This window comes from Quercus suber, unplaced genomic scaffold (genome assembly GCF_002906115.3).
Source record: "Quercus suber isolate HL8 unplaced genomic scaffold, Cork oak 2.0 scaffold_101, whole genome shotgun sequence".
Classification (NCBI taxonomy): Eukaryota; Viridiplantae; Streptophyta; class Magnoliopsida; order Fagales; family Fagaceae; genus Quercus; species Quercus suber.
The window spans coordinates 1,445,447-1,470,101 of NW_027069566.1; the positions used below are offsets into that span (position 1 = coordinate 1,445,447).

The 24,655-nt window shown below is 33.6% G+C and overlaps 3 protein-coding genes across 3 annotated transcripts; all 3 read left to right on the top strand.

Moving 5' to 3' along the window:
- The first annotated feature begins 11,547 nt into the window (after positions 1 to 11,547).
- On the top strand, positions 11,548 to 13,596 carry LOC112026958 (probable disease resistance protein At1g61190). The gene is made up of 2 exons (XM_065774915.1): positions 11,548 to 11,646; positions 11,728 to 13,596. Exon 2 carries the CDS (start codon positions 11,733 to 11,735, stop codon positions 12,480 to 12,482), a length of 750 nt encoding a protein of 249 aa, XP_065630987.1. The 5' UTR covers positions 11,548 to 11,646; positions 11,728 to 11,732; the 3' UTR covers positions 12,483 to 13,596.
- On the top strand, positions 12,623 to 13,909 carry LOC112026959 (disease resistance protein At4g27190-like). The gene has a single exon (XM_065774879.1). It carries the CDS (start codon positions 12,623 to 12,625, stop codon positions 13,907 to 13,909), a length of 1,287 nt encoding a protein of 428 aa, XP_065630951.1.
- Positions 13,910 to 21,213: 7,304 nt separating this feature from the next.
- Positions 21,214 to 23,278, top strand: LOC112037303 (protein PIN-LIKES 2). Its single transcript, XM_024070115.2, has one exon. The coding sequence runs from the start codon at positions 21,738 to 21,740 to the stop codon at positions 23,094 to 23,096; it is 1,359 nt and encodes a 452-aa protein (XP_023925883.1). The 5' UTR covers positions 21,214 to 21,737; the 3' UTR covers positions 23,097 to 23,278.
- The last annotated feature ends 1,377 nt before the right edge of the window (positions 23,279 to 24,655 follow it).

Genomic DNA, 24,655 nt, shown 5'->3' on the forward strand with positions numbered 1-24,655 from the left:
ACAGAGTCGAGTGGGGCTTTATACAGGGGTTATGGAGAAACTGGGATTCAACTCAAGGTGGGTAAAAGTGTATCACTTCAGTCTCATACTCAGTTATTATAAATGGGGCTACTGGTGATAACATTGTGCCTACACGGGGGCTTAGGCAAGGGGACTCCCTCTCCCTGACTCTTTTCCTTATTTGAACTGAAGGGCTTTCAGCTCTTATCAATGAGGCAACTTGGAACTAGCTTTTGACAGGCATTTCCATTGGTAGGGGCTGTCCAAGAGTTACCTATCTTCTCTTTGCGGATGATAGCATCCTTTTCTGCAAAGCCAATGCGGGGGAAAGCGAGGAGTTAAAGTATTTACTCCAGAAATATAAGGATGCTTTGGGTCAGAAGATCAATACTGATAAGTCCTCAATTTTCTTTAGCCCCAATATTGCTCTAGAAGTCAGGGAGGAGATATTTGCTACCCTAGGTCCTATGCAAGACTCTAGACACTCAAAATACCTTGGCCTTCCTTCTTTCATTGGAAGATCGAAGATGCAAGTGTTCTCTATCCTAAAAGAGAGGATTGGGTAGAAGCTAGTTGGCTGGAAAGGCAAGCTCCTCTCTTTGCGGGGGAAGGAAATCCTTACAAAAGCGGTAGCCCCAGCAATTCCCACTTACACTATGAATTGCTTCCTTCTTTCGCAAGGCTTATGTGATGATATTGAAAGCATGGTGAGGAACTTCTGGTGGGGCGAAAGGCAGCAAGAATCTAAAATGAATTAGGTCAGCTGGAAAACAATGTGTATGCCTAAAGCTCAAAGAGGCATGGGTTTCAAGAATTTGCAAGCTTTCAACAAAGCAATTATGGTGAATCCTCCAAAACCCAAACTCTCTAGTGGCAAGGGTTCTCAAGGCTAAATACTTCCCTACTGGAGATATTCTAGATGCTAACCTTGAAAGTTCCTCCTCATATTCTTGGAGAAGCATCCACAGTAGCCTTGATGTAAAAAGGAAGGGATCTCGATGGAGAGTGGGAAATGGGAAGTTAATCCATATGGAGAAAGAAGAATGCTCAAATGGAGATCCTTGCAAGCTGGTTTGGAGGAAGTTGTGGCACCTTAATCTCCTAGCAAAAATTAAAATTTTTGCTTGGAGAGCTTGTGTCAATGGTCTCCCTACAATGGAAGCCATTTGTTGCCATGGGATTACTTAATCTAAGGACTGCCCTATTTGTGGTAGTGAAGTTGAAAGTCTTGACCATGCCCTTCTTCATTGTGCCTTTTCAGCATCAGTTTGGTGGCTTTGGTCAGATAATCCTCTTTGCACCTATGGCATCAACAAATCCTTTCTTGATTCCACAATATTCATTCTCTCCCATGCAACTCTTCAGGACTTGGAGCTTTTCTTTGCCATCGCTTGGGCTATTTGGTTTAACAGAAATAAGATTGTGCACAAGGATTCTAGTCTACTTCCTCTTCAAGTGTGGCAATTGGCAAAAAATGTTTCTGAGGATTTTGTTAGTTCGGCAACTTGGGATCTTGGCCAACCTAGAACCACCCCATCCAGCTGGGTTCCTCCTTCCTCAGGATTCCACAAGATAAATGTTGATGGGGCCTCTTCTGAGCTAGATAGTTTCTCTAGTGTTGGAGTTGTCATTAGAGACTGCAAAGGTGATGTTGTGGGTGCTCTGTGTAAAGCCCTTCAGACTTGCTTCTCTACTGAACTAACAGAGGTTTTTGCTTTGGAGCATGGTATTCTATTAGCTTAAGGGCTTCATCTGGCATGGGTCATTGTTGAATCTGACTCCCTAAATACCATCCAAGCAATCAATGAAGGTGCCACGGGGAGTAGCTTGGGGCTAATCATTCAAGGAATTCTCCAGGTGAGTGTTTCTTTTGAGTCTTGCCCCTTTAAGCACATCAATAGAAGCTTCAACACCGTGGCTCACGAGCTTGATCAACATGCTCGAAGATCTGGTCTCCATCGCCTCTAGAAAGGAGTTGCTCCCCACTATATTTCTTCCTTTTGGCAATTTGATTTGAATGTAAACGGCTTGTAACTTTACTGTTTTTGACCTGCTTATGCAGGAATCTTTATGTGTTTTGCTTTTTGGTTTTAATGTCAATATATTTCCCTTTCAAAAAAAAAAAAAAAGAATAAATCTCCCCTAATGCTAAAAGAATCAAGCCTCTCCTATAAACTATCTCAAAAAACTTTCCACTATCAAAGAGATCTTGTAAACCTTCCAAGATGTAGTCAGTGGAATGCCATGCTTTTGTAGACCTAGCTATTATTATTATTATTACTATTTTGTACTGAATTATGGTAGTATATATTTACTATTTACCTAGAGGCGGAGCCAAAAACTTTTATTTGGGGGCCAAGTTGTGGCACTAATATATTTATCAAGACAACTCCCCACACAATATATATATATATATATACACACACGCGCTTTTTTGTTATATACATACATAAATACACACTTTCTTATTTGATAAGTCATATATATACACACCGAACCAAAAAAAAAAAAAGCTTAGTATTTTCAATCAAAATTATGTTTGATGACAATCTTTCATAAATTAAATTTCATTTTTACCATTATTAGCAAAATTCTCTTTAATTTCTTAAAAAAATCTTTCAGTTGAACTAATGAAATTTTCAAAAACATGAATGTTCCAAAACTTAGAAGAATAAGTTATACTCAAAACATATTTGAAACTATCTTGCTTTAACTCATTATGTGGCACTAAAGAGACATTTTTTGTGTAGTTTTAGTGACAATATTTTTTTATGAGTTAACGACTTGTTAATTGTCACATAATGAGTTGAAAACAATAGATCCAAATATGTTTGGTGCCAAACTTTATAAAATATTTAAGAGATAAGATATAAATGCATATTTTACAATAAAAAGTAAAGTTGCAAAAAATAAAGTTAAGTTTCTATAAATATTAGACCAATTATTTCTTTTTAAAGTATCATTGACTAATTCAAATATTTGAAGGAGCTAACTCTTATTTTTGTAGGCCAAATTTTTAAAACATTAAAATAATTATATATGTATATATATATATATATTAAGAAAATTTTCAAAATTTTGAGGGCTGTATTTACCATTCACTTTTAGGTCCATGTTGAATGGTGTTTTTATAGCCCATGCAGAACAATATTTCCCATTTGGCAGGAGTCCAAGAATTCTCATAGGGAAATAACTTATACTTAGGGTCTGTTTAGATACCGTTTATTTTGCTAAAAACTAAAAACACTGTAGCAAAATAATTTTTAAATGTGCGAATAGTATTGTGAGATCCAGTTTAATTTTTTTTTTTTTTGAATAAAGTACTTGTGGGTCCTGTGAACAGCGTACGGGACTCACTGAACTTTGCATAATCAAGTGAAACGAGCCTCTAAAAAAAAAAAAAAAAAAAAAAGTAAAACGCCAAAACACAGACGCTGGGGATTAAAAGCTATATCCAAACAAGAACTTAGTGTGCATTTGGAAAGCACATTTCCTTGCCCACGTCTACGTTTGGCATTTGAAACAGTGGGACCCATGGTTACTGTTCACATTTTAAAATAAAGACTCACGACAGTGTTTTAAAACTAGGACCAACGGCTACTATTCAGCCAACAGATGAAGACCTATGGCAGTGTTTTAAAATTGGGACTCACGGCTACTGTTCTCGTTTTAAAATATTTTATTACAGTGTTTTCAGTTTTTAGTTTTTAGTTTTCAGCAAAATAAGCGGTATTCAAACAGATTCTTACTATTTTTCAGCAAATATAACTTCTAACTTGGGTCTCACGGCACTATTTACACATTTAAAAATTATTTTATTACAGTATTTTTAATTTTCAGTTTTTAATTTTTCATAATAAATGATATCTAAACGGACCCTAAATAAAAATTACCAGTTGTACTATGAATAATGCACTTTGTGGGTGATTTTTTCAAGTCCCCACTCCCTCTATTTCCACATGCATAGCTCAGTCTATTAATTATTTCTAAGTACGAACGAAGGTGTAAGGTAGTTTTACTTGAGGATCCATATTCTATGCAATACCCGATGTGCAATACCTCTTTTCTCAGCTGTAGATTTAATCTAATGGCTTAAAACATTGTACACCATGCAATACCCTAGATATTGCACGGAACATGGATCTTCACTTGACATGACATTGTCAGTCAATTACACTGTTGGCAAAAGAATCCTGTAAAGTTGTGTTGAATAATAATGAAACCGTGTGAAAACGTTTGAAAATCAAGTGGGAAATAATGTCACCGTTTCCTACCAAGTGTTAATTTGCTTATTATTATCAGAAGTCAGGACCCTAATAGTAATTTTTATCATCGTTGTTAATGTAAAAATGGAAACTTCTCCACATCTTCTCTAAAATAAATTTATTTATTTATTTATTTATTTATTAGAATGGAAATGAGAAATTAAAGAAATCATAGAACTAATAATCTTTCACTAAATATTAGTTTATCAAGTATTCATTGACACATTGTATAGGCCAGAAAAAAGAATATATTTGATATTTAGCACACAAAAGAAAGAAGAATATATTTGATGGATTAATAATTTTAATTTCAAATTAATTATATTATTTATATTTGCATCGTTTTGCTTTGTTTTATAAATTTCTATGTTAATTAATGACAACATATGTAAGAGTTGTTTTTGACTTTTTGAGGCCGTTTAGATTGCGTGTTTTGCGCGTTTTAGTTCAGTGTTTTTTTTTTTCAGCGCATGAACAGTAAAATCACATGAATGTACTGTTCAGAGACAAAAATCACTGTTTATAGCAGTACTGTTCATGCATTTAAAAATATTAAAAATTGGTCCTATGATACTATTCACACATTTAAAAATTATTTTGCTACAATATTTTCAGTTTTCAGTTTTCAGCAAAATAAATGCTATCCAAACAGGCTATTTGTAGATAACTGACAAGACGACCTCCAAACCATGTGCTGGTGGCAATCCACTATGAAGAGTGGGCCACCAATTTTCGCTTTTACTTTAGAAAAATAGGCTTACACATAAATAAAAGGCATTCTCTAAAAGCCTTTTGTTTTGGCTGAATATTCCTAAAGCATTAATCCACCTGGCATTTTGGTTTCTTTCCTGAGAAGTTTGAAGGCTGAAGTAGTGAAAAGTTTTCTTCTTCCTTGTATAAGTATTTTTAGTTGAAATGTTGTCGCTGTGACTGAGTTTACTGCTAGTACGTATATCCATCTTTCAAAGTGGTTGGAGAATATGCAAGATTATGAAAGACAAGGCTAAAGGTATGCTAAATAGCAACTAATTTTGACAAAGTTATTCTACTTTCTTTAATCATATTACGTAATTTCCTCTGGTGCCATGGCCCTGAATTAACTCGATCGTATGTTGTACTCCAAACTCATTTCATTTTATTTTTGTCTATACAGAAAGGGAAGAAAAAATACAGGTAAAACAAGAAAGGGGACATTGAAGATCAAATAAGGTAATTATTGGAATTATATTCATCCAATTTATTTATTTTTTGACAGTAAAAAAAAGGTAGACATATTCAGCCATGTTAAAGATCAAAGGAAGTAAATGAAAAGTGACAGATCTAAGCCATCTCATTGCTCTTAGGAAAACGATAATAATATGCCTTCTCTAAGTTATTACACTTGTCAATTTAATTTAATTCAAGAAGGTGCATCAAATTGTTTATTTATTCTCGTGAAACAATAAATTTTGATTATGCCTAGTTAGTGATATCCTATCCAGGTTGTTCGATCCGATCACTTGGTCGATCGATGGTGGGTCTGTCCCAAGCAAACTCAACTATCTTGAATCAATGTAGGGTTTCCTCCTCTGAAATCCAACTTCAATTTTGACTCCAACTCCACCTTTGACCAAAATAGTGCCATTCTTCGCATATATGGTGAGATTTTTGTCAAGTATGGTGAGATCATAGCCAGATCTTAGCCAGATTTAACGAGTCTCCATCAAATATGGCAGCTTTGCCACGATTAGTCCATGCCACCAAGTTTGAGACAATTTGAACGGATCCAATTGTCAGAACACCTAAGTTGTGGTAATTGATGACTCGTATACATGCGGTACCAATTGGATAAATCTAAATGTGCCATGAACGGGTCTATTGCTTGGTTGACCCTAAAACCAACTTCAATTGACCCATGGAGAGCCTTATGCATAATAAAGTCATACACTTATCTCTATATTGGAGTCTAGTTTGTGAAAAAAAATTTCCATGGAATCACATCCTAAGTATTTAAGAATATAAGATTATCACATTTGGTTTTTTACTCATATTGGCAAAGCTTGGGTCTAGTGCATTAGATTACTAAACTCAAACCATGTCCTACTCATATGACGTTGGAATCTTTGACAAAAATATCTGTAAACCATTAAATTGACCAAAATAACCTTGTGACCACAAAACTAATCAAAATAACTCAATCTCCAAAATGAAAATAAATCCTCTTGAAATCTTTAAATGACACAAATACTCCAAAACTTCCAAACTAAACAAAATATCTATGAAATTTTCAAAATGATCAAAATTCTCCCCCTCAACTACCTAAAAAACATGAAAATAAAACAAAATATCTACCAAATCTGCAAAATAACAAAAACCCTCCAAAATAACCAAATATTCATGAAGTCTCCAAATAGCCAAAATATCCTCTAGATACCAAAATCTCTAAAATATCCCTAAGATCTCCAAAAATACGCCCACAAACCTTTAAAATTACCAAAATATCTTCAAACCTCCAAGATACTCCTAAAATCTCTAAAATGAAAAAAATAACTCCGAGATACCTAAAATACCTCTCCTCAAAAGCTACAAAATGCCAAAATACCCTAAAATTTTTTAAATAACCAAATTATATATATACACCTTATACAAAAACAGCAAATGCTTTAAACATTTATAAATTATTTTTATTCTCTAACAATATATGATATATGTACAAGATACATTTTAGATCTATAAACTGCCATGTGTGAAGCTCATAAAAACCAAAAAATAAAAACTTCCATGTGAGGTCAAAGATTCCAACTTCTTAAAGCCCTTCATTTAGTTTTTTAGGATTCTTTACTTCATAAAAAATGTATTACGGTGAAGGTGATGGTGCATTGGAACTATTGATAAGTTGGATTCTCTCAACACAACATATACACACACACACACACACACACACATACACATACGCACATGCTAGCCTCATTACATGCACTTAGCACGTGCAATGAGTTTTTTTTCTAGTGTTATAATTTTCCCTTTTTTTTAAAAAAAAAAAAAAAAAAAGATAAATTTGTTTTAAAGACATGGATTAGTAGGAGAGTGTCCTATTTTATAGGCATTTTAAGTGGAGTTGGAGATATATTTTTACCGGATTGTTCTCAAGTTTTTTTTCCTGTTAAACATAAGGTTTAGAAGTATTTTTGAACCACATAAAAGTTCAGTTCAAAGAGGAAAATCCTCTTATAGAAAGTATAGATTCAACTTCTATGATGGGTTCCCTGTTTGGTTTCAACATTTTGCGTACTAAAATAACTGGATTCCCAATTTGGGTTTCAACATTTATTCTATTAACAATAAGATTCTCTGATTGGGTTTCAACATTTTACGTACTAAAATAACCAGATTTACAATGTTGAAGCCCTTCATTTATTTTACTATTAATAACAAGATTCTCTATTTAAGTTTTAATATTTTGCGTACTAAAATACCCTCACACAAATTCTTAAACTCTCTAAAATAACCCTTATCTTTTAGTTAAATAATTTTAAATTAAAAAACACAAATTGGTTAAAAAAGTAATTTAGTGTTCCTAAATTTTAGGATTTTTTTTCTTTATTTTCTCCATTCAACCTAAAACTTAGGACACTATCTCTATCCGATTAAATTAAAAAACTGAAAACCAAAAAACAAATAAATAAAAAAGAGTATTATTGCACATGCAAAGCACATGTGACAAGTCTAGTGTGTGTGCGTGCGCGCGCGCGCACGCGTGTTACGAGTGCTCAAAGGCTCTTTTAATTTTTAGGGTAAAGGTTAATAAATTGCATCTATTATAATTTGGAAATATTTTTATTTTTTATTTTTCAATCAAATAAAAATGATAAACTTTAGAAATTAAAAAAAAAAAAAAAAAAAAAAGATGGAAAAGAAAACTAAATTTTAGGAGTTCTCTTTATTTTTTATATTGAGGTGTTTCACTTTTATTCGGATGAAAAAAGGAATAAAAATGCTAAATTTTAGGGAATAAAAGATGAACATGAAAAAAAAAATCATAAATTTTAGGAGTTTTCTTTTTGAATTCAAAATGAAATTTGTTATTTGACATTTATAATCCTATTTTTAAGAGAAGTTACCATTCATTAATGAATGTATTTTTGAATTACATAAAAGTCCAGTTTAAAAAGGAGAACCCTTTATCTCAAAAAAAAAAAAGGAGGGGGGGGGGGGGGGGGGTGTGATTCTCTTATATATAATATTAGATATATTCAACTTCTACAATGAAGAATGGATAATTTGAGGCATTAATTGTTCTATTGGAGCATTAAATATCTTCTCTTTATTTACAAGACTACAACTCTTATCTTGCACTGCTAAGCAAGGTCATTTTAATCCAAAAGGGTAAAACCATTTTGTCACCAAAAGCAAAATATGAAGGAAATGGGGCGTGTTGGTCCCTAATTGAAAACTATTTACACCGAATGTTTTGACACCAACGATGAAATCATGTTCTAATCCTGGTTTAGATCCACCATGTTTTGCTACACATATATAAACTATAAAAGCAATAAATAGGCATCAAACATATTTTTCCCGTTGATGCCTGATGGTCTATATATACTTATAGACCTCTTAACTTTAGGCTCTGCTTGTGGATGTAGTTGCCTTCTGTATATTTGCACATAAGTCGTTATTGGCACCAGTCTTTATAAAAAAAAAAAAAAAAAATTTGACATTAATCTCAAAATTTTAGGAAATGAGAGTCTCACCCCTCAACTCTGTGATAAGTATTATTAACATTTTTGATCAAAATCTGTGATTCGTCTTTGACTTATCCTATTTTTGTTGACTATTTTTCTTTGCTAATTAATAATTTTTAATTTGTCTTTGACTTATTGACGAAATAATTATTCATCCCTAGGTTACTTGATTTTTCCAAAAAATTAGAAAGAGTTGAGTAAAATAGGATAGTCCAAGGGTGAAAACGAGATTTTACAATATACGTTATATTTATTATAGAGCTCAAGGAGATAATTTGAGGATCGATGTTTCTTTATACCTCAAGAAAGGGAGAAATTTGCCATTTAGAATTATTTTAGCAACTATTTTGTTAGTTGGCATGTTTTTTAAACATTTTAGCAAACTAGCATCTCAAGCCTTAGGTGCTCAAGTTCCTTGAAGGAAGTCGAGTCTTTAAGACTCGAGTTCTAAGTGTGGAAAAAATGAGGTGAACATAAAAATCCATGTGTACTGCTTTCTTCTTCCTCCAACTTTCTTCTTCCATCTTTCTTCTTTCTCCAGATCTCTTCTTCTCCTTCTTCAATCTGCTTTCTTCTTTCTCCAGATCTTCTTCTTCTCCTTTCTCAAACATCCAAACCCATTTCTCAAACACCCAAACCCAAAAATTAGAGAAATAATCATTTCTCTAGACCCAAATCAAAACATAACCCCATGGTACGAAGCGACAGACCTCTTTTTGAGGTTTCGATCTTAGCACCAGAGCGGCGGCAACCAACATTGATGTATGTAGCTTGGGTTTGTTTTTGTCTTTTTGGTCTTTTTGGTCTTTTTGCTCTCTCTCTCTCTCTCTCTCTCTCTCTTCTCTCTCTCTCTCTCTCTCTCTCTCTCTCTCTCTCTCTCTCTCTCTCTCTCTCTCTCTCTCTCTCTCTCTCTCTCTCTCTCTCTCTCTCTCTCTCTCTCTCTCTCTCTCTCTCAGCTTGGGCTTGTATTTGGTTTTACAGTTTAGGATGAAATGTAGTGTTGTGCTTTAGGGAACTCAAGTTCCATGTGGATAATTTTCCACATCATCTCTTACCAGCACATGGAACTTGAACCTTAAAGGCTCAAGTTTGATAAGCAATCTTAGGTTCCACAAACTCGAGATTCTAGTTTACAAATATGTTTTATAAACATGCTAACTAACGAAATTATTCCAAAAATCATGTTAAATAGCAAAAAAAATCCTCTAGAGAGATTGATGAAATTTTCTTGAGAGGGATTTTTTTGTGAAGACTGAAGAGTAGCATTTATTATTATTACGTTTCCGTTGAACCATATCAGCAGCCACATCATTCACTTATTTTCTACCTCTTCTTTTCTCTTTTTAAACTTTTCTTCTCCCTATTCAAAAAAAAAAAAAAATGCCTATCTTCTCCATGTTAGTCCACACCTACTATTACACTTCCTTCAATCTTTCATCTCCATCTTTGTCTCTTTATCTTTCAACTACTTTCTACTTTACCATTACACTTCATCATATTCTCTTTCTTATATTTTAACACTTCTTCTTCCCATTTTTTTTTTTTTATAAATTTGATTCATTATTTTCGCACAACAAACTGAGAGTATTCTCTCTCTCTCTTAGTGGATTTTTGTTCTTTCTTTTAACTCTAATTAGGTTTGATAGTTTTTTATTTTATTTTATAAATATGTGTTTTGGTATTTTGTTTTTTTTTTTTTAATTTTCCATCTCAAAATCTTTTTTCCCCGTTTTATAGTTTTGGTTGAATTTTAGTTTGGGTTCATACTTAGTTTTTTTTTGGAAATAAAAAAATTGACTTTATATCAGAACACAATCTACATGGCTATGAAATTGAATATGCCTACCAATTGTTTGAGTAATAAATTATTATGAAGTCCATCTTTTATTTCTTTGGTTTCATTTTAATTTTGGTTAAAATAATGCTGTAATTTTGTGATGAGTTTTGACTATTATGATAATCTCCTCATTCCTNAAGAGTTTATTTTGAATGTGGAGCCGCTATTGACCTCATCTATACAAAAAATCAATCAATGTCTTATCTTAATGATAAAAAGTAATCATCATAGATTGGATGTAGGTAGTCTCTGGCTTAGCAGCTATTAAATAGATTTATTTTTATTTTTATTTTTTTAATTCACAAAGATGTGAATTTCTCTCTCATGCATGATGCATCCATCTTTTACCCAGGCAATAGGGAAAAGAAATATTATTTACAAAAATTACGATCAACACTCTGATTGGATGTTTTTGCAATATTCATCCCAACTTTTAAATTAGCCTAAAAATTGACAATTTAGTAGAAAAGTATTATCCACGCCAAAATATGAGAGCATTTGTACTAGTGTGCAACCTAAACTATAATAGCATTTGTAGACTCTAATTTCAATGGTGAGTGGAAATCGCAATTTATTGTCGCGTAATATGAAAGTTTAGGTTGCACATTACATGTATCCCTATAGTTTAGGTCCTTTAAGATAGACAGCTACAATTAAACCCAAAAAAAGGAAGAAAGAATCTCTTACCATCTTTTTTTTATCTTTACAGGTGAATAGCAAGGAGATTTGAAAGCGAGTGCAATTAATTCCTCAATTTACTTTATTACGCAGTTAGTGGCCATTGTTTCCCTTGTCATTCACCCACAAGCGTGTCAACGAGGTATACCTTAAATTTTGAAAATTTCACTCTATCTTTAATCGTGTTCCCTGTTTAAGAAGTATAACAGTCTTTTATTTTCAGATAGGATGGACATATTGACGGGATGCACGGGCTCCATTGCAGCTGAAGTTGTAAAATGCACAGCAAAGCCAGTCATACGTCATGTTGGTTATTTGTTCCGTTTCAAGAAAATTGTTGATGATCTTATCAAAGCAAAAACAGACCTGCAATTAGAGCAGCAAAAGGTGCAAGAGGCTATCGAGCGAGCTGCAATGAACAATGAGATTGCTGAGAAGGATGTAGAAAGGTGGTTGACAAATGTGAATCAACTCATGGAAGAAGTACAGGCTTTGGAAAATAAAGTACAAGTAAACTTGAGGTTCTGTAACGGCTGGTGTCCTGATTGGATTCGGCAATACAAGTTATGTAAGGAAGCCATACAGAAGACAAATGTTGTCAAAGAGCTCCAAGATAAGGGCAAATTTTCTGAATTGACCCATCGTGCTCCGACTCCTGGCATAGAGATCTTTTCATCTAGTGATTTCGAGGTGTTTGAATCTAGAAAATTGGCTTTCCAACAAATTATGGAGGCATTGCATGATGATAACAATAAAAGGATTGGAATGCACGGAATAGGGGGGGTTGGTAAAACAACACTGGTGAAAGAAGTGCACAAGAAAACCAAAGAACTAAATATTTTCGATGAAATTGTGATGACTGTTGTGTCATTGACTCCAAACGTTAGAAGAATTCAAGGTGAAATTGCAGGCTGTTTAAATTTGAAACTTGATGATGAGAGCGATATGGCAAGGGCAAGTCAAATATGCTTAAGATAAAGAGTGTAAAGAAGATCCTCATAATCCTTGATGATGTTTGGAAAGATGTCAACTTAGAAGCTATTGGAATTCCATCTTGTGATGATCACAGGGGTTGCAAGATGCTTTTGACTACACGAAGTGTGCATGTATGCAATTTAATGCGTTGTCAAGGTAAAATTCCATTAAATTTCTTAGTGGAGGAAGAATCATTGGCTTTGATGAAAAAAACCGCTATAGTTGATGATTGCCCAGGCTTGAATGATGTGGTACTAGAAGTTGTTAAAGAATGCAAAGGTTTGCCTATAGCAATCATTACAGTGGGAAAGGCTCTTACAGGAAAATCTCTCAATGATTGGAATGTGGCAATGCATCAACTAAGAAAGTCTAGACTTGTTGATATTGAAGGTGTTGATGAAGATAAAAATGCTTATGCATGTCTTAAGTGGAGTTTTGATCAATTAAAACGCAAAACCAAGTTATGCTTTCTGTTGTGTTCTTTATTTCCAGAAGATTATAATATTCCTATTGAAGAATTGACTAGATATGTCATGGGATTAGAGGAAGATGAAGATTTTCACGTACTTGAAGACGCAAGGTGCCAAGTGCATGCAGCAGTCAATAGCCTCAAAGATTCTTCTTTACTACTAGAAGGTTTTGATAAAGAATGTGTGAAGATGCATGACATGGTTCGTGATATTTGCTTATGGATAACATCAAAAGGGGAAAATGAATTCGAGCTAAGAGCCTGCACTCGTTTAGAGAGAAACACAAACTTTGAAAGAGCCACAGCAATCTCCTTGATTGATTTCAACACTGAACAACTTCCTGATAAATTGGTATGTCCAAGACTCAACATTTTGTTATTGGGTGGAATTCAAAATTGTTCCAAAGAAATATCTAACACATTGTTTGAAGGGATGAATTGTCTCAAGGTTTTAAAACTACATGACATAATCTTATCATCGCAATCACTTGAATTATTGACAAACCTTCGAACCTTATTTTTGAAAGATTGCGATTTCAGTGATGACCTCTCTTCATTGGGAAAGTTAAAGAGACTTGAGACTTTAAGCTTTTGTAGATGTGGAATGGTTGCATTGCCAAGTGAATTAGGGGAAATGGCGAGTTTAAAAATGCTAAATTTGACGAATTGTGATAAACTGAAACAGATTCCGTCAAATGTGATAGGAAGATTATCCCAATTAGAAGAACTAATCATTAAAGAGAGTTTCAAGAATTGGGATGTTGAAGGGACAACCTCAGAAATAAGCAACGCTAACTTATCTGAGTTGAACTCATTACCCCGCTTGGTTATTCTCTCTCTAAAGTTGAACTCGAATCATTTACCCAAAGGCTTTGTTTTCCCTGACTTGCATAGATATTTCATATCTGAAAGGGACAAAATACCTTGGAATGTCTTATGTAATTGGACGGGCCGAATATGATCCGCGGACGTCCGAATAAGTGAGTCCGTCATTTGCACGGGCCTCCATTGGACGGATCTGATGTGAACGGGCTGGATATGGACGGAGTGAAGGAAGGTGGGCTGGTTGTCCATGGGCCTGTTGGGCCCCTCATGGGGGATATTTTGGCCCATTCTCACAAGGGCCTAAATAGAATCCTTGCGCTAGTGGGACTCCAAAAATCTTACATATTTGGTGAAGATCTTCCGTGTAAGGAGGAGATCTATTCATCACGTTTAGGATTCTACAAGGAGAGTCCTATAAGGAAAAGACTTCCGCGCCAAAAAAGGGATGTCAACCTTACGCCACTATAAAAGCCCCAATACCCTCACAAGCCAAGGTACGCATAATTAAACCCTCTCTAGCACTCTAGAGTTGTGAGAATACTTTCTGACTTAACCTTCAGAGGGTGTTTGGCCGGCACCACACCGGTGTCCTTCGAAAGGTTTTCTCTTTTGTTTCGTGCAGGTTAGTATACGAGCGAAAGGAGCATCGTGCGACTCATTAGTGAATTTCCTTGATTCACCAGTTGGCGCCGTCTGTGGGAAATCGAGTAATTAAGTCATACTATTGTTTCCCGGACTAAAAGGTTGCATGGTACTCACTCGCTCAATGGCAACTACTAATGACGTGCAAGGAGAAGAACCACCCACGACTGCCCTCGAGAGACAAGTTCGGACCCTCAGTACCGCCGTGGAGCGTCTCACCAAACAGAACCTCGACTTGGAGGAACAGCTGCGCCAGAAGAATGCAGCACTAAATAACCGGCCAGAAGATCAGGAAGGGACTAGCGCTCCAAACAGGAATCAGGAGAGACCTGAGGGCAGCCACGCCCCAAGCAGGCCGGAGAGGCAGCACGTGANTACACACGCTCATTAGTGAACTTACTAAAACCTTGCACATAGGCCATGTGACAAATCCATTAGCAAGAGTCATAAATTGTAATGACCTGATTTGAATTTACTAATTTTTAAGATTACATTTTCAATATTCAAATATCAGAATTTATATCTGATATAAATAGATTGATGTATATCTATGTGTTGATATCTGATATAATGACCATATATTTGGCCTCTTTGCACGTGCATTGCGCGTGCTTGGAGGCTCTCCTATTTATTTTATTTTTTTATAATGGAAAAAAATTTATGTATACTAATTCGGAGTTGTTAATTTTCCAAATACAAAAATTCTTGGGGCAGTGATAAGTTGTAGCACAAAAAAAATTATTTCACTTACAAACGCATAAATCTCATCTCTCCCCTAATATTTTTTGGTGATTGAAAAATGCAACAACCCCGAATTAGTATACATGAAAAGTTTTTTCCTTTAGAAAAAAAAAAAAAAAAAAAAAAAAAAAAAAAGAATAGAAGAGCCTTTAAGCATGCACAACGCGCGTGCAAATAGTCATTATCATTAGTTTTTCCCAAAAGTTAATCCAGGTTATCAGAACTCTACATCTTATCAATTTGCACAAATACCACACAAAATCTTAAAAAAAAAAAAAAAAAAAAAAAAAAAAAAAAGAATCTCCTTTTCTCTTCTCTGTTTTCTCAGCAACCAGCCAACCAAGCTTTAACCAACAGAAGAAAGGTGAAATATGACCCAAACAAAAAATATAAACATTCACTTTTTTCTCATCTTGTCTTATCAACAACCAAACAACGTTTAAGCAAAAGAAAATTCATTGTTTCTTGGCAACCAAACGAAACTTAACCAAATGAAAAAAAGAAAGCAGAATAATACAAAGAAATATAGTACCTTCCATGGTCGTAAGTTCAACCATTAAATAAAGAAAATGAAGGCAAGAGGAATAGAGAGAGGTAATACCTTTAATGGCTGTCAAATTTGAGATAAAATGGGTTTTAGATGTGTTCTTGGATCGTGCCCTTCTTTTCTTCATCACTCAAACCTTAAGCAAAACCAGTAACTCGGATACCTAAATTAATAACAGGAATCAACCCAATAAATAACAAAAGCTAAAACATATTTGATACTATTTTTTGATGTTTAATAATACCTCTACCGGTAGTGGTTTATGTTGGTATATAATGGTGGCAGAAGGCTAGGTTGAAGATGGTTACGGCCCTCAAATCTCTCTCTCTTTCATAGTGCCCTTAAATCTCTCTTCCCTGTCTCTCATTCTCAGTATTTTCTTAAAAAATGAATACTGAATTCAGTGCATTTCATTGGTGTAAAAGTTGTAGTCTCTTTGGTTTTTACGATTGATAGCGAAATCAAGAAAACTTTTAGTTACATATGTGAGAGACAGGGAAAATTAGGCCTCTCAAACAAGAGAGAGAATTTTGGGAGTGCTTTTTAGGGCTCCTTTATTTTTGGGCAAGTGATGTGGAGTCGCCACTTTTTTTTTTTTTTTAAAGAAAAAAATAAATACAAGACTGAATTATTCTCTTCATTGATTGAATAAAATATTACATATTTGGAAAATTGAAAACTTACATGGATTTGGGTCTTGGTCACAAACTACCAAATAATTACATGGCTTTTTGTCCTAGTTACATTCTACCCAAAATAAATAAAGACAAGGCTAGATCTACTTAGCCAAAGATCTAAATCCGAAGGCTAGGTTACGGAATGGGAAGGTGTTAGGTACCCATTCCACTTAGACAGAGTCTAGTCTTCTAGACTCTTGTGACTAATGTACCTTTTTATGCATGTCATGTATGATATGTTGAATATGTGAAAAGTATCAAATCACACAAAATTATTTGTGATTGGAGTCTCTTCTTTTGTTTTTAAAAAATTTAGATTTGTTTGGATTGGTAAAAAAATTGATTTTGGATTTGTCAAAATACCATATTTGTTTTGTAGTATGCAAAAAAAGTGGTTTTTGGAGATAGAAAATTCAGATTTGTGTTTATCACATGAAATAAAGTCTTTTGGTTTGAAAAATATCAGATCTGTTTTGTGATGATTAAAAAAATGATTTTTAATAATAGAAAAATCAGATCTGTTTTTATATGTTTAAAAAAATGAAAAGGATTTTTCTTTCAGAAGAGAATTTCACTCATAATTTAAATTTATGCTAAAAACACAAGCACAATCATGTTTAATCTTTTTCTTTATTTCAAAATTTTGCATATGTTAAAGAAAAACCAGATTTGTATCTAAGAAAGATACAAAACCATTTTAATTTGAGAAAAATTTAGATCTACATCTAAGAAAGATGCAGATTTGTTTTTTTTTTTTTTTTATTTTAAGAAAAGAATTGTTCACATGCAGATTAATATATATATATATATATTATTTTTTTTTTGAGAAAGTGCGTGTGTAATATTTGATAAGAGTGTGCATTCTCTATTATTGGTTTAGGTATATTGGACTTTGGCTGAAACAGAAATATTATGGTTCTGCAACATAACAAAGGTTCATTATAATTAAATTTGTTTTATGGGTGATTATTAAGATTTTGCTCACCTAATGGCGTACATTTAGTCAACTAAAATTTTGATCATATCATTTTTCTAACTTTCTGTATATTTTTTCACTCACTGATTATAAACATGGTTTAACTTCATGGCGAATGTATATCATTGCATACAAAAAAAAAGGTTGAAATCCAGTCGAGTCTCAAATGGTTTAAACAACTAATAACCATTTTTTGTTTTTTTAGAGGATTTGGGCTGCCGACAGATTGACAGCCAAATAATAATAATAATAATAAATAACTGACAGCCAAATAATAATAAATAAATAAAATTAATTATGTTTATTAATTCAAGTTAACATCAATAGCACCGTTACAATTTGTCATTCCTGTGTGTAAACATAGGTTACATACTAGTGCGGTAAATTATTGCCCAAAAGTTAAGAAAATTGGATGTAACACGTCATAAAATTAGAGAACAATTTGAGATTTAATTAAATTTTCTCTAAACTTTGACTATATATATATACCTAAATGACGTGAGTTCACATAACTAATAATAAATAAATAAATAAAACTTAGAATATTAATTTAAAATTCAAAATTCAAAACATCGAAGGTTTCACATGATTTATAAATCATTTTGTATTACGGGTCCATATGTGTAAGGTTGAATTTTATCAACCATTTTGTTGGATTTATTCCGTGCCAATTTGCTTGTAATTCAGCATTTAGAAACCTTGTATTTATGTGGAAATTATGTAAGGGTAGCGTGTGAGAGAGTGTGAAGAAAAGCTCAAAAGTGTGCAACTCAGCAGGGCCTCACGACTGGATCTCGCGGCTTGCAAGTCGTCAAAGGAGCACACATGTGAAGCATTCAGAGGAGCTGAAGAGTCACGCCAACTAGAGCACTACAAGGCAAAACTTCCAGTCAGGCCATTCTGTTAATTCGCGACATAGACTCGTGACTCAGTCAAGTCGTGAGGCCAAGTCGCCAGACCACTTTGTTTGGAAAAAATTGACTTTTCGCATTTCAAACACACACTAGTATAAATACCCCTTATATCCACGAAATGTAGAGAGTTTCTAGAGAGAATTTTGAAAGAGAAACCCTAGAGAAAAACAAGTTTGACTCATCCACAATCTTTACATAGAGACTCTTCAAATTCCTCTACTCTCACCCTCTCCATTGTTACATCCTTGAGAGGTTCTTGGCCAAATCCTTTTCTTGCTCAAATCATAACCAAGAGTAGTTGAAAATTATTCAATTGTGGGGCAGAGTTCAACAGTTTTAAATAGGAACACATGATCTTTAGGGTCCTAGAACTTCACAGCAGTTTATTTTTTTGGTTTAGTTAACTTCATTGAGCCACAATTCACTATTTTACATACAGTTTCTTGGGTTGACTTTTTGTATTTCTTTTTTTATTGTATTTTTATCTCTACACACCATTTTGAGGGAAAACACATAGTTTTACACCAAAAAATAAAATAAAAAACTTAGGATAAAAACACTTTTCATCCTTTATGTTTGGGGTAATTCACAATTCCTGCATAAACTTTAAAATCAAGCAATTTTTTCATTAAGATTTTGGAAAAGAGCAAATATGTCATGTTGTTATTTTCTCAATTAAACCCTAATAAAGGCTTATGATTCTGAAAATATATCCATTGTGTAATGTTTAAAATACTCCAACTAAATTTTAACATCCCAAAAAATTTGTTCACATATTTTGAGTTTTAGATGGTTATAAAAATTATAAAGTTTGAATTGTGATATAAGGTGTTTTATTTATTACCTATGATGGTATTCATGCATCAGTAGGCTGAAAGTCTCGGGCGTTAACGATCTACAGGCTGAATCCTAAAAATAACAAACAAGAAGTCAGAGGAGACCGGTGGAGGCCGGCCAAAGATCCTCCAATGATTAAGTCAGTGAGTTTGTAATTCTCAGTAAAGGGAAATATTTTTCCTATGGAAATCTCTGAATGAATCTTACCTTCCTGTAGAAGAGCCTTTATATAGTGTTCGCTTGAGACAGTTATATTTCCTACTGTTGTGGGTTTCGGAGGATTTGGAGATAACTTCCATAACCGCCATGGAAGTTACATTATTTGGGGTATATTGACTATAATCGTTTTATTGGAAGGAACAGTTAGTCTGATAGGAAAATGGAGTCTACTTAAAGGGGAATGTCCAGTACACTCATCCATCTTTCTAGATTGATGGACGAGTCAATACTTGGATGAACGTCCATCCGGATAGACGGATGGACAAGCTTATAGCCAACTCATCCCTTTCCTGTGGACGAACCATATGGACGAATTAAATAGTTAAACTATTTTATAACATCATCAACTTAAAGAGCATTGATTTTCTAGGTTTAAATCTTCAAAACTTACAATTTATCTAATGGAAAATTTGATGACACATGCTTTTTGTTATCTTTTTTTTCTTTTTTTCTTTTTTTCTCTTGCCTAAAATGGGTGTTCATTAAAAACTAAGCTAAACATTGCACCTAGACTCATGTAGAATGATAAAGAAAAAAGTATGAATGCCAAATTTTTCATTGTGTATGAGTGAAGGTATTTGATGGAGTTTCAATTGTAGCATATAACATCATTCATTATGGAAAACGGAAATTTATATACTATGACAATTTCTTAGCACAAAATAGTCATTTATTGTTGGAAGATGATGATATTCGTTATCATTCTTAGAAACTTTTAGTGGGTGGATATTGCTTTTAGCAAATAAGTACTAAGAAACCATTATAGTGAAATAAATATTCATATGTTAAATAGCTACTATAACTTTGTGTGTGATTAATTATCAAAATTATTATACGAATAAGCTTAACTTTGTATGACATACTTTTTTTATGTATACAGTTTCATACTTCTTCAAATATTAATTTTATTTTAATTTTCTCATTTAAGAGGTAGCATGTGCCTTCCTAACTAGTTCTATATAAAATGACAAAATTTTACAAACAAAAAAAAATGTGACTTCCTTATTTATTTATTAGGTATACATGTGTAAGTATGTTAAAAAAGAAAAAAAGAAAAAGTATCCACAAGTGAGTAAAGTACGATATGAAATAATAATAAAAAGAAGAAGAAGAAAAAGAAGAGTGAATTATTTTTTATTTATATATTTTTTTAAAAACATAATAAAAATAATAAGAGTTAAATATATTAAGTAATCAATTTTAATCTCTCAACAAACATTGTTTATGTCCTATTTCTACGTTGCTTTATTTTAGTTTTTTCAATATATAGCATAAATTTACGGCAACATAAATAACAGTAAGGGTACAGTACTTGTTGGGAGACATGTGGCTTGCTCTAAGTCTTTGTGACATAAATAAAGTAAGGAGGTTGGGACAGATTATTTGAATAGGCACCCGATTGACGGTCAGTCATGAAGGAGCTGATATTCACTGATGCATGACTGTCAGTCAAGATGAGGTTGTAAATTGAAATCCCTCACAACTAAAGTAATCGCCTAGTATAACCTTCTCTCTTTTTTCTTTTTGTTGTGTTTGTTAAAATATTTAATATTTTAAAAAAATAGTAGATTAATCTCATATTGAAAAATAAGTGTGAGTTAAAGAAATTTAAAGCATGTGTTATATTTGTAAGAGTTAGACCCTTTTGAATATACATTACTGTTAATTTCTTTAAGATCTTCTTCACTTTTTTCATGTGTTAAAATATTTAGTAGTCTCAAAAGTCCTCACCGAATTTCTCAGAAAAAAAAGAAAAAGTCATCACCTAATTTCTCAGCCAAAAAAAAGTCATCACCTAATTACAATTCAATGACATGTAGACATATAGTTGAATACTTTTTTTTTTTTTTTTTATTACACCAACGTCACCCAATTAGGCCACCAACAAACTTTCAAATTAATCACTTCACTTCCAAACTGTTCTAGATTTCCCAAGTTTGACAAATCTGTAAGTCTTTTTCCTCCGGAAGAACCTACTTATTAGGATTGTCAGCTTTCTGCTAATTGTTATATTTCTAGCTCTGGAAAACCCATGTTGTCTTGTCCCATGTCTCAATGATATTATAGGAATGTTATATTAGTTTCATGACTATTGGGTTGGGATGGGATTGTTCGGCTCAGGGTAGCTTTCAGATTTCCTGGCTAACAACATTGTTTGTTCCATATAGTTCTGAGAGAAATTCTATTCCTATGTTTTCAAGTTCTTGTAGAACTTGGTGACTGACAGATATTGATATCCTCTTCAACTCTACCATGTTTTAGTTTTCTGTATATTTCATAAAATTCTTATGACTTCCATACTTGTTAAGGGATCTGAATTTCAATTCTTAGATTTTCTGGATTCAAAGGTAGAGTGTGAAACATTTTAGGAGTCTCCTAGAATTATTCTAATTTCTTAAAAAGCATAAAGAATGGAGTTCTTCCTTGCTTCATTACATGAAACAGTGAAATCAGAAGCTGAAATTGTTCTAACGTCAATAGTACCTTTATTGAAACTCCTCTCTATAACTGTCATTGGTTTAGTTCTAGCTCACAAGAAAATCCAAACTATCCCAAAAGAGACTTTCAAGATACTAAGTGAACTTGTTTTTGCTCTATTTTTGCCCTGCCTGATCTTCACTCACCTTGGTCCATGCATTAGTCTAAAAAATTTCATTCATTGGTGGTTCATCCCTGTAAATGTTGTTCTCAGTACTGCCATTGGTTGTGTGTTGGGGTTATTGGTGGCTATAATTTGCAGGCCACCACCTGAATACTTTCGATTCACCATCACCATGACCGCATTTGGAAACACGGGGAATATCCCTCTTGCAATTGTTTCATCAGTTTGCCACAGTACTGATAACCCATTTGGCGAGGAATGTTATGCAGCTGGTGTGGCATATGTATCCTTTTCTCAATGGGTTTCTGTTATTCTTGTATACACTCTTGTTTATCATATGATGGAGCCCCCATTGGAGTCTTATGAGATTGTTGAAGTTGAAGAAGGGCCCGCTGAAATTGAGCAAGTACCTGCTGATGATCTCGGTAGGCCACTTCTTGTTGAAGCTGAATGGCCAGGAATTGAAGATAAGGAAACAGAACATTGCAAGACACCCTTTATAGCAAGGCTTTTCAATAGCATCTCTGGCATCTCACAATCAACTATTCAGGATCTTGATTCAGTGGGGGAAAGTCCAAGTAGTCCCAAGTCTATTACGTGTTTGGCTGAGCCTAGGATGGTTAGAAAAATCAGAATTGTAGCTGAGAAAACTCCAATTCATCACATTCTTCAGCCACCAACAATTGCTTCTCTGTTAGCTATTATTATAGGACTTGTCCCTCAGCTCAAATCTTTTGTTTTTAATGATGATTCTATAGTCTCTTTCATCACAGACAGTTTAGATTTTATGGCTGAGGCAATGGTGCCTTCAACTATGCTTATTCTTGGTGGAATGCTAGCTGAGGGTCCCAAAGAATCTAATTTAGGGATCCGAACTACAATTGGAATCATTGTAGCAAGGCTTTTAGTACTTCCATTGTTTGGAATTGGGGTCATCATGTTGGCTGATAAGTTAAATTTTTTGGTCTATGGGGATCAAATGTACCGGTTTGTGCTGTTGCTGCAATACACAACGCCAAGTGCCATTTTGTTGGGGGCAATTGCAAGCTTGAGGGGTTATGCAGTGAAGGAGGCATCAGCACTCCTCTTCTGGCAGCATGTGTTTGCTCTGTTCTCCCTTTCGTTGTATATAATTCTGTACTTCAATGTGCTGCTTTCTTATGTCTAAGGTCTGGTCGTCTGCCTCCTTTTTTTTTTTTTTTTTTTTTTTTTTTTTATAAACTTAATGAAAAGCATGTAATAGCCATTTGACATGCTGATTTCAAATAGTATATTTCTATTCTGAATGTGATTAAGTTGAAAGGTTGTACCCGTAACAATCAGATGTAATTTACTTGTTGTTCTTTGGTTTTCCTCAATTCCAAATTTAAGAAACCATATTTGTGATGAACAATCTATGAAAAGAGATTCATGATTTCCCTGCCATGGAACAAAAAAGAGCGACATTAGGAAATGCTCTTGACCTGCCCATGGAGGTTTCCAAAACCACCGGCAATTTATTTACTTCAGTCTTCATTATGTTTCTGATTCTTATTTTGGGCATGATAACCTATCTAAGGAATGTTCCATGTACGTTTTTAGATCCCTTAAACATAAACAGATTAACCTAGTTATTTAGTCAAGTGATTAACTTAGGTAAATTATTCAGATCTAAGTTAACACAAATAAATCATATCATTAAAACAGTGCGGAAAATAAATAACACAATGATATGATAATCAAAGAAAACCAAACTGGTAAAAAGCCTGAGGATGATTTAACCTTGCTATCCTCAAGATAAAACAGATTCACTATGAAAGAATTGAAGTTTACACAATAGCGACTTAGACCACTAACATCCTATTACTACCTCAAGTAGGAAACTTATTACTACGATCACGTGACAGCTCCGAGTTCATGGACTACTTCTTTCTTAGATTCACAGCAATCACAAGTACTCCCACTTGAGTTTTCTTTAAGATCTTTATGCAGCAACTGAGATGATCACCAAACTCTCGACATCCATCTTGAGATTGGAAACCCTAAGTATGTATGAAGGCAAACACATCTAGATCTCACAAGAGATTCATACACACAACATAAACAACAACATAAAATGTGGCTAGGGTTTTTCCTTTTATACTTAAGACAAAACATAAAACCCTGCACGTCATACGGGCTTGGGCTAAGTTGAAAATTCTGCAAAAAAATAATTTGCACGAGCTTCGATCGATTGAGTCTAATTTTTGATCGATCAAGTTTGACAGATTTACACAATAAATCCTACAGTACACTCGATTCCAACTTAACAAATAAACATACTTTGAGCAACCTAATTCTAGACTCTACGTTTTGATTATGATTTGCCAACATTACACATTAAAGTTCTAATGCATTTAGATCCTAAATCCTTAGAACCTAACAAACTCCCCCTTTGGAAATCCGTGACAAAACACATAATAAACAAAATGCTCAATGTTACAAAAATAGTCCATTACAATATAATTTCCCAAAAAAAAAAAAAAAAATTCACCCTAACTACTATCTATTTGTTGCAAGTGTAGACAACAGCACGACTGAATCAACCTGTATATTCCTGTAACACTTAACAAACACATAAACGCATATGTGGAAAATACAAGTAAAAAAAAAAAAAAAATCCNAATTATCAAAATTATTATACGAATAAGCTTAACTTTGTATGACATACTTTTTTTATGTATACAGTTTCATACTTCTTCAAATATT